At 38.0% G+C, this 10,946-nt stretch overlaps 1 protein-coding gene across 3 annotated transcripts in view; it reads right to left on the reverse strand.

The window, feature by feature from the left end:
* Nucleotides 1-5,210, reverse strand: part of Fap (fibroblast activation protein alpha) — a 72,409-nt gene extending 67,199 nt beyond the window's left edge. For 2 of the 3 annotated variants that reach the window (XM_031370426.1, XM_031370424.1), the window contains exons 1-2: nt 3,988-4,181; nt 3,577-3,661 (exon numbers count right to left, since the gene is read on the reverse strand). In XM_031370426.1, the coding sequence (XP_031226286.1) occupies nt 3,577-3,661; nt 3,988-3,993 (91 nt within the window). In that variant the 5' untranslated portion in view covers nt 3,994-4,181. Of the gene's footprint in view, nt 1-3,576; nt 3,662-3,987; nt 4,182-5,073 lie in introns of those variants that run through there. The other variant, XM_031370425.1, reaches the window with a different exon arrangement.
* Between the last annotated feature and the right edge of the window lie 5,736 nt (nt 5,211-10,946).

Consider the following 10,946-nt stretch of genomic DNA (forward strand, 5'->3'; position numbering starts at 1 on the left):
CTCCCAGGGACTAAACTCCAACCAAAGAGTACACATGGGGGGACTCATGGCTCCAGCAGCATGTGTATCGCAGAGGATGGCCAAGTCGGTCATCAATGTGAGGAGAGGACCTTGGCCCTGTGAAGGTTCTATACCCCAGTGTAGGGGAATGCCAGGGCCAGGAAGTGGGAGAGGGTGGGGTGGTGAGCAGGGAGAAGGGGAGGGAACAGGGGATTGTTTTATATTTTGTTTTTCTTTATTTTTATTTTTTCTTATTTTATTTTATTTTTCTTTTGTCTTTTGGAGGGGAACCTGGGAAAGGAGATATTGTAAATAAAGAAAATATCTAATAAAAAATTTTAAAAAAATAAAAAATATCATAGTTGGGAAAGTGAGATGGCTCAACAAGTAAAGGTGAAAGTCAACAGGCTTGACCACCTGAGTTTGGTCTCAGGAACCCCTATGGCAGAAGGAAAGAGTCAACCCTCATAGGTTGCCCTCTGACCTCCATATAAAAATGCCCACATATATATACAGAGGCACACATGTAAAATAAATAAATGTGAAAAATTATTGCTAACATGTATTGAGTGCTCATATTTTACTGCAAAAAGTGATGTATCATAAAAAAATAATAATAAAAACAACAGAGGAGAGGGTGATATTCATAAATGTAAATCATGACCCAAAGAAGGCTATAGAGAATTTTTTAAATTCTAAGGCCTTTGCAACTTTCTAGTTCTGGTTTTTGTTTTTATCGTCTTTGTAAACCTCTTGAAGCAAAAAAGTCTGTGTGATTGGCATCAGGGTAGACAAACAGAAACCAAGGGATACTGTGCTGACTTTGTACCTGGTTCCATCGTCATACTGGAATAAGGGTGATACCAAGGAAGAAAATCCTAAAGGGAGAATAAATAGAGACAAGAAAATAAAGAGAGAGTCAGGTGAAGGGGCAGAAGCCAAGGGAGTCAGGTGAAAGCGCAGAAGTCAAGGACCAACCACATGGGACTGCAGGGTAGAAAGGCATGTTTATCTTTAGTTTGGATTAAAATTAAAATGAAATACTTTAGGAGTTTCAGAAAGAGGTGTAACACATTTGTTTTTAATATGTAAGTGAGCTAAACAGGGAATTCTCATTCACCACTGCACTTCTACTTATTCCTACCGTCTGGGTCTGTTCTCCCTCCCCCAAAACTTCCTTAAGGTGAAGGTTGATTCTTTGTGGACTTCCATCCTAAGAAAGAAAAGACCCTTATGGCCCATAAATAAACTATTTATTTCACTTATACTTGAGGGGCAGAAACCTTCCTCTGTAACGATGGCTGTGGCCGTGTGTTTTAGGATGTGCAGAGTGACGAATTATTCCTTGTTTGCCTGTCTGAGGGAAATTGAGACTACTGAACTTTGTAACGTCAGCAACAACAACTGATAGGAGGTATTTTGGGGGACCTGGTGAATTTAGTTTATAAATGATGGAATGGGTGGATGTTTCTTGACTTCTGTTACATTGGCATGTAGTTCCTTGACTAGGAACCCAACAGCACAGGAGGTGAACGTACCGTGGTGGTGTTTCTGACAAAGTGGTGTAGGGGTCTACCTAGCTTTTACTTCTCCTTTCTGTTCCATTCCTACTTTTCCTTGACTGCCCACTGGAAGTCTTACTTCTGCAGACTCTACCAACAAAGGAAATGTGAGTAAGGTTGGGCCTGATCCCCAGCCTGGACACAGTGAGGGTGTGGGCGTGAGAAGATGTTATTCAGGTGACAGCCTGAGGTGTTCCTAACAATGAAAAGACAGTGACTTTACAGTCAAAAAAGGAGGCCTAAGCATTGTTTACTCCTGCAGTAGTAAATGAATGCAAAAGAATTCATCTGGAGGTTAATTTGATTATTTCACAATAGTAGGAAATTACTTAGAAAATTATCTTTTCCATTAAAAATAGAAATCTGTTATAAAAAAACCCACAGGACTTTTATGTTATATATAGTTTATAACATATTTTTGAGTATGCTATTCATAAAAAAACTTGGAAAGAAGATAAAGATTGGGATTATATGTAATTACACAAATGTCTATATCTATAAATGTAAGTATAGACCCAAATATCTATCCTTATATGCTATTTGCAATTGGATAAATATGCTTCTCATTGGAAATATTCTTCAAAGTCCAAAGGGCAACTCTTGTGGACAGAAAAGGCTGTCTCAACAAAATTTATGTACTTTTATTCCAAAAACTGTTATTTTTTTTTGAGGGAACAGAATACCCATTTCAAGCTCTGGTGAGTGTCTGCAAAAACCAGAGGCTAATTTTTACTAAACTGGATTAAAGGGGTCCAATTAAACCTGGCCAGGCACTCAGTAGCTCCTGGTTGAAGGGATTGTGTCCTCTAAGAGTTGAGGTGAGAGTCTAGCTTAATAATTTCAAAAAAAAAATGAAAATAGAAGAATGCATCTCAAAAGTCTTGTGCTTTAGGACATGAAGATGCAAACTAAAAATTAAAAGTGTCGACCCAAAGAGATTGCCTTCATCAGTTTCTTCTGCACTTTGCAATTCTATGAAAGGTCCATGGATGTTTTGAACTCTTCAAGTTTTTGTATGTTGTATATGTTTATGTTGTATATGTTTCAATTTTAAAAAGCAACAGAGGATTCAGGACTGGCATGTTCTCTGGCTCAGGCTGTGCCGTTAACCCTTGTTCAGTCAGTTCACTTTAACCACAGCCGTTCCTCTGTTCTGATGAACTTGGAACATTTGTTACTCCTAGACCCCATGGTACATGTTCTGCCAGTGTTACGTTGTATCTCTGCTCTAGGAGCTCACATTGCTGTTCATAAGAATTTTCAGAATAACAGAGCCATAGTTTATTACCAGTCAGTAATATTAAAATTAAAACTAGTTTCAAAATCAGTGCATAACATCTTCCAGGTCTCAGTCAAGGGACATTGTTGCCACCCTAATCTTTTCTGTACAAAATAAAAAAATAAATAAATGAATAAAATAAATAAAAAATAAAACAAAAAAAACATTTTATCTTGATAATGTTTGCTTAACTGTAACAAGCCTCCTAATTTAATAGTTAATTGCTACTGTATATAGAACAAGAATTTTACTTTTCCTATATGGCTATTCCTGAGATGTCTATTCTGAACATCTTCCTTAAATTTTTTGGAAGCACTATTTAGTGATTTCAAAGCCTCCATAGGTTCTTTTTTTAACTTTTCTATTCTTACTCATTATTTTCACTTGCTACCAGGCAAATCTAGTAATAGAAAACAATGCTAGTTAAAAATATAGTCTTGAAAGGCCTATCAAAGCTTGTCTTCTGCGTGTATTTTGGGGGGTGGTGGGAGGGGTGCAGAATAACTCTCAGGTTTTTCTATTGCTGAAATAACACTGTAAATCTCTTCCTACCCTCAAATCTCCAGTATTTCTGGTCTTGCACACAACATAACTGTGAACTTATATGTGTTCTTAGAAATAACAGGCTTACATTGGAAAATAGGCACTTAGGAAATGTTCACCCATTTGAGTTCACACATTGGCCCATTTTCCAGGCTACACTCGGCAGATGGAGTGAATCAGAAAATTTCTTACCTCTTGAGGGACGTAAGACAATGCATATCACCACTAAGGCAAGCGCAGCCAGGGTGGTAACTCCAAAGACAGTTTTCAGCCATGTCTACATAGAAGAAAGAAAACTAGGTTTGGCTTAGATCCTACTGAGAAATGGTAAGATTTTGTCTAACCCTAGATCCTACTTCTCCTTCCCCACAAAGCTTTTGATTGTGTTCCACTGATCTGGCGGTAATTGCTGGAGCCGTTCCAGTTCTGCTAAGATAAATGTTTCTTACAGTATATTTAGAGCCATTTTCTAATCCTAACACACACCAGGAAGCGATACTTAACACACAAATCCCCACCTTCTCTAAAGAATAGAAAAACTCTGACCATACTCAGCCCCGCAGCCTCTGCCCTGTGGTCGTCCCCGAGACGGCACACACTAACCTTCATTTTTCCAGATGTTTTTGAAAGTTAGCTGATTCTCACAGCACAGCGAGGGTCATCACATCTGTGAAAACTGTTGAAAAGAAGCAAGTCTGTCTTCCAGTTGGAAGCTGAAGTCAGGACATGAGTTGCTCCCCCCACCCCTTTCCACGGACTTTTGACTGCCGTGCCAAATTTCGAAAGATTTCTGTAAAATTAGAAACAGATTTTGGGGGCGTTCTTGGCCTTCAAGTGAACTATGAGTAGCTGGAGAGCGGCTCTATGGCTCTCTCATCCTTGTAAATTCTACACCAACATCTGCTTAAGTTGTCATACAGGGGCTGTCTCATTTCACTCTTTTTTTTTTTTTTTTTTTGGTTCAGGTTTATATTTCTCCTTGAAATCACTGGTCACTTTGGTAACAATCTTTCCTACTCTCCTCCCGTTTGCAGCAGAAAGGGGGAATTTCAAATGAAGAAACTTTTTGATGGTGCATTATACATATCGAATTTTTGGGGAAGGGAAGAACAGTGGAGCCAAATCCGGCTTTGTGAGAGGGTACACCGTGTGACTGCACACTTTTCTCCTGGGAGCCTGTGAGGTGCTGCAGGCAGAAATGTTTTTCTTTCAGCACAATTTCTTTGTCCATATAGCACCATATGCACTTTCAGTAAATACAGAAGTTTAAAAATTCAACTGTCTAAACCCACGGCTGCTTTCCTTTAAAGAAATGAAGCGCCATCTGTTGAAATGTAGTATGGGTTAGGTGTGTTTGCACAGGCTAGAAAGATGGAAAGATCAGTGGGAATAATTTACCAGCAGACCTTTGGAAGAATGGAAATGGCTTTACAAGAGTGATATTTTTGCTTTGCTCTCAGAATATCTTCTGAGAAAGGAGAACATTTAGTAATTATAAAGACCTTAAAATAAATTTTAAAAAGGCAAGTGAAAAGAGAAGTCATGTGTACTTCATTTTGGCTAAGTCCACATATTCCAAAGTGATCGGTCATGTTGGCAGATCAGTAAAATGACTGATTGAATTCACACTACACACACACACACACACACACACACACACACACACACACACACACACCACGCACGCACCAGTGTTTTCAGGACATTCTTTCTGGTCGAGAACAATTCACTAGGGCAGATTCTTGGTTTCCACGTGGATACAGTTGCTAGAAACTGGTGTCTCCAGTTTTTCCATTGCTTGCTTTCTTTAGAAGTTTGCAATATCTTTTGCCTGACTATGCTAAGTTTCATGCTGATCTTTCACAAATTGTTTATGAAGAAATAATGAGGAAGCATCACCCTTCTATGTTGCCGTTTGCTTTAGTTGACTGGTCTGGCTGCCACAGGAAACTTTCCCCACCACAAACCAACACAGTGGCTTGGGAACTTCCTCCCGCAGTTCTCCAGACGGCTGGCCCTGAATTCCAGCCTTAGGAAAGTTCTGGTGAGCAAAGTGAGTCATTAGTATGTATTGGCAGAGGAGCGCACTCACAGCCCACTGCAGTTCCGGCATAAGTCCCACTCCCCTTGAGGTTAACGAGTTCTAGCTGTACACATTGAACCAGTACCAGGAGTCGACACAGGTGTACAGTGAACTTACAGACATCTCCATGTGCCTTGATTGTGAGGCATCGATCCGAGAGAAAGCCATGAGCCGGGTCCCACGTGAACTTCCCTCAAGAGAACCTTCTCAAGTTTGTTGCTTTCTTTGGCACATCCACATAGTACTTTCTCAGAAGTTCTGTCCCAGCTCACCAAACCCCCCAAAATCAACAAGTACTTTGTAGTGAGTGATTCCCAAGACCTCTTTTTCAGGACAGAAACTAAATGCAATAAATGATTAAGGTATAATTAAAATGCATACTGCTAGCTTTAGCAATTAATCACCGTCACAGGACTGGAATGGGTACCACTTAGGACTCTGGCGCTCATGGAGGACTTCTCAGGAACTCGTCTGACAGGTTTTATGGAGAAATCAGGGCATCTTAAGAAGCAACACTAAGTTGAAAGTGCTGGTATAGGGGGGCATTATAAGGATGAATAAACATTTTATTTTGTTTGTGTTTTCTTTAGGAAGCTGGTTGAATCTAACTATAACATCTGGAATATTTTCAGTTGTTTGAACTGTTTTAAGGAGGATGTGATGGCACAGAATAAATAAAGATGGTCTCTTGCATATAATTTCATAAGTTAGGAATATATTTCTTGTAACAGAGTTACAGATGGGCTTCTGATCTAGCTTATGTCCAAGCAAAAGTGTTCAAAATATGTTGACATTTAACCATTTCAATAGCTTTACCTTTTTTTCTTCCCTCTCTTTTGGGGTCAAAATAAAAATACTTTTAACAAGGTTTATGTTCTTGTTTTTCCACTAAGGATATATACATATATATGTATATATATCAGTCAGTTCTTGTTGGATGTTTTTGGGGAGCCAGACAAAGATAACTGAGAGAGGGTCAGTTTACTCAGTGAGCATGCTCTCCTACATGCATGGAAGGTACAACCATTTTTTTTTGGAGCTCCTGCTGAGTATTTCAGTCTGTAAGTTTGTTTGGAAGGAGCACCCTGTTTGGTTGGAAATTTCTGTATAGACCTGGGAGAGGAGACAGAAGAGACATGTGATGCATTTGTGTTATCTTAAAAAAGAAATCGTACCGTTTGTCAGCAAGTGAATCTGGGTGTATTGAAATTATACAGAAACAGACAGAATGACATTGATCCATTACAAAGTTAAAGGCACAGTAGTATAATAAAGGCTGTGACCCACCTCTTTCCTATTAGGGGATATAGAAGGCTTAGTTTGGAATATGGTGACATTCTGGAAAGCACACTGGGTAAACGAGCAATACTACATCGCAAGGCTATGAACAGATCTTGCTAGAGGTATTTCCTAACAAACACTGGTTGCTTTTCAAAAAGTGACTCTGGTAGTTTGGAGCTGGAATGGCTTCTAGAGACTCATATTGAAGGGTTGGTCCCTAGCTGCTGGAACGGAGGGGAGGTGTGGGACACACCTCAACTAGAAACTTAGGCTGAACTGAAGAAGCTAGGTTACTGGGAATGTGTCCTTGGAGGAGACATATGGGAACACTGGCCCATTCCCGTCTCCTTTCGCTTCCCAGGCACTAAAAGGTGAGGAAGTTTGCAGTACCACCCTTTTGCCACAATGCTTTGCCTGCCCCAGACTGAGAAACAGTGGAGTCAGTAGATCACAGGCTGAAACTGTGATTCAAAAAAGACCATTCCTCCTTGAAGCTGCTCATGCCCATTGATGGAAATGATGAAAGGTGATAGACACAGATGTTTTCCCTGAGAACACATTTAGTTATGATTGTTGAGAGCACAGAGAAAAAGAATAATTCTCAGAACATAACTAAAGATCATACCTTTTTACCTAGGGGTAGGAATGAAAGGTGAAATTATTAAGCAAAACAGTGATGTCCTTTTAATGAATCAATTATAAGAAACATAAGACTACAGGTGGACGCTATACTAGAAACCTGGATTGTATACTCTTTCAATTATGAATTTGTTCCTAAAAAGCCCAAAAGCTATAGGGCTGTTGCTTGGTAAGCATACTTAGCCAGGATGTCAAAGTCTCTCTGCTTGATCCTCAATAGAGAATGAACAAGCCTAAGAGCTCCTAAAAGCTTGATGTTCAGACCTTCAGTTATAATGAACAGTTCTTCCCTATTCTAAACACAATATTTTAATGAATAATTTCATTTTACCTGTGTCCAAATTCATTTACTAATTAGAAAACAGAATCCAGATTAAAAATTAGGTAAATTGCCCAAGATTCAAACAGTGCATAGTTGGAAAAAAAAAACCTACACTGATTCAATCTGCTAATTACTTAAGTTGCTTCTAAAATAATAATGATTAATTAAATTAATGAATACACTACTGCTTTTCTACTGGGACACTCCTTGAGAATGTCGTAGTATTATTAAAACTTAAACATATTCAATCTTCACATCCTTGGTCTGCATTATTATTGTGCATTTCTCAAAAGAACACAATCTCACTCTATAAGACCATGGCCACAGTAATAAGTTGGACAGAGTTTTGTTAGAAATGGAGTCTAGTAATCAGAGAGATACATATTTTCTGGGGGCTATGTGATGTCTCTTCAAATATGTGAGTAATGTAAGGAATTTGTCAGATTATCATCAAAGAGATTTCTCAGATCCAAGCAAGAATGTGTCCTGACATCTTGAGAGCATATAATAGCTGTCACATAGTTATAGATCTGGAGGGGTGGTGTGATATGGTGTCGATGAGAGAGTATATCGCTTAAACTACTTTAAAAATCTAATCTAATTTCTAAAATTATGATTTTGATGTAAGGAAGAATATGGAGAAACATGTCTCTCAGATTATAATTGGTACCCACCACCTTCATAAATGTCATAATTAAATGCCAGTGGTTCATTATCCTATCATGATTAGAATGAGTTCTGGAAGGAGAGAGAGTTATCTATTAAGTTAGAATTGGAAAGAAAATAAAACATTTTTTTCCCTTCTATGGACACAAAGACTCAGAAGATAAATTAATGCTTCAATTAAATTTATGTTTTATTTTTATTTTTATTTTTCTGTTTGGAACTCACAGCATAGCCCAGGCTAGCCTCAAATGCCCAATCCTTCTAACTCTGCCTCCTGAAGGAGCCAGAACTGTAAGAATTCACCTTGACTATTTTCAAGGACATTTGATGTACATCTTCTTTTAAGTGGTTCATCAATATGAATTTATACCCTATATACTGTAACTCATAAATTAAATCATTTCACTAGTTTGCAAAGTTAGAGAATGCCATGATTCATAGTCAGTGTTTATTGAAAACTTTCTTAAGTCTGACATTTTTATAAGCATTTTAAAATTACCATCTCAGTTCATCCTCAGAATTTAACTGTCTTTACCATCCCTTATTTTCAAGTGAATGAAGCGATGCACGGGAAATTTAAGCAGCTTTACAAAGTCACACAGCCTTTGAATGGTGTAGATAGAACACAAACCAAGTACTCTATGATGCAATGCGACTGATCCATGCTAAGGTTCTTGCTGGAGAGAATTTGAGGTACATGGCTGACTTGTACAATGAATGAAACAGAAGGAAGGCTTTGCATGAGCTCGTCCATCAGACCTTTACAATGAAAAGTACATGCCCTGGAGTGGACAAACAGGAAGAGAAGAGCCTTCATCTGACAGCAGTAGGTTTCAGTTAAGAAGTAAGTCCTTGCTGACAAGGGTAGACTTGGAAGATATGAGTGGGTAAGAGACAAGCTACTGCCAACAACTGGAGGCAAAGGGGAGCTGTCTTGAGAGTGGGAGAAATGGGAGCCCAAATTGGCCAGCTGAACATGTACATTGGTATTTCTTCCATTAGAGTATAATACAGAGGAAAAGGAATCAATCAAGTGGCAGTGAGAAAGCATCACTGGAACATTTGTGAAGAGGATAACATCTATCAGAGACACACTTAAAAAGGGGCTACTTTAAGACATGAGGGAAGCCAGAACTTACCTGATATTTACAACAGAAGGTAGGAGGGTGAGATGGAGCTGAAAAGAAGACTAGTTGGACAAAAATATATATGGACATTCTCCCTTTGTTTGCAAAGGAATCTGCAACCAGGAACTAATGTCAAACTAGAAGTAGATTTGCCTTTAAATGATATCAAGGTATTAGCAAAAGAGTTCAAGACACCAGCACACCAAAGCCAAGACATCCTCCGGTTTAATGACTTCATCTGCACCCTTAGATCTGACATCCCTGTACAAGGGTATTTGTTCTTATTCTTATTTTCAAATCTACTCTAAACCAAGAGTTCAAATGTTTTATACATATGTGTGTGCAATTTTATTAAAAACAAAGCAAATTAAAGCTCTAAAGCATGAAAAAATGAATACAGTGAAGTTGAGTAAGTAGGGTAAAAAACATCCAAAGGAGAGAACAACAAGAAAGACCAACAATTAGATAATCCTGGGAATTGAAGCATTTATTTAAACTATTTATTTCATGAAACCCTGTTGAATCTCCTCAGTTCTATTAATCTCATCATGTAAATTCTAGGCTATGAGAAAATATATTTAAAAGAAGACTATGAAAAAGTCTTCATGATGTATAATTCTGGGTGTCAATGGAATTGTTCAAGGGGATGTCTGAATAGCTGGTGAAATATCCCTTCTGGGTTCCTCCAGAAGACTCAGCAGCTGAAGCCATAGTGTGAACAACAATAGAAGGTCAGTGCTAACCAAGATCTGTGAGAATCATCTGAGCTCCTAAGAGTCTGAAAAAAATAAAAAAAAAACGAAAGAAAAGAAAGAATCAAAGGAAGAACAAATCTATCATTTATATATCTATATATCTACCATCTAATCATCTACCTATCAGTCATGGACCATTTATCCATCTACATATTATTTATCATTTATCTTTCTCTACCTGTTATCTATGTATTTGTAAAACTATCTTTTTATTTACTTATTTATTATCTATATATATCATATATATACCTATCTGCCTATCTGTTATCTGTATCTGTTGCTATCCATATATTGCAAAGATGGGTCATGTAACAGAGCCCTAGGTCTCAGTATGTCTCCATACTTTAGCACAGCTGACTCCAAGATGGAAGTGCCATTCAAGCTGTAAAACTCAGATTATAGACTGTACCACCCGCCAAAAATAAAACAAAGACGTAATCCACCAAAATCCATAGTTCTGAAAATGTCTCTAAATATATTAATCCTGTTTTTTGACTTTTGAAGTTCTGCTTCTGGCTGGTTTTGTTAACTAACTATGCCAACATACATGTGTGTGTGTGTATGTGTGTGTGTGTGTGTGTGTGTGTGTGTATGTACATGTATATGTATGTGTATGTGTATATGTAAATGTATATGTATATGTATGTTGTGTGTGTATATGTATATGTATACATATAAGTACATGTATG

This window comes from Mastomys coucha, unplaced genomic scaffold (assembly GCF_008632895.1).
Source record: "Mastomys coucha isolate ucsf_1 unplaced genomic scaffold, UCSF_Mcou_1 pScaffold15, whole genome shotgun sequence".
Classification (NCBI taxonomy): domain Eukaryota; kingdom Metazoa; phylum Chordata; class Mammalia; order Rodentia; family Muridae; genus Mastomys; species Mastomys coucha.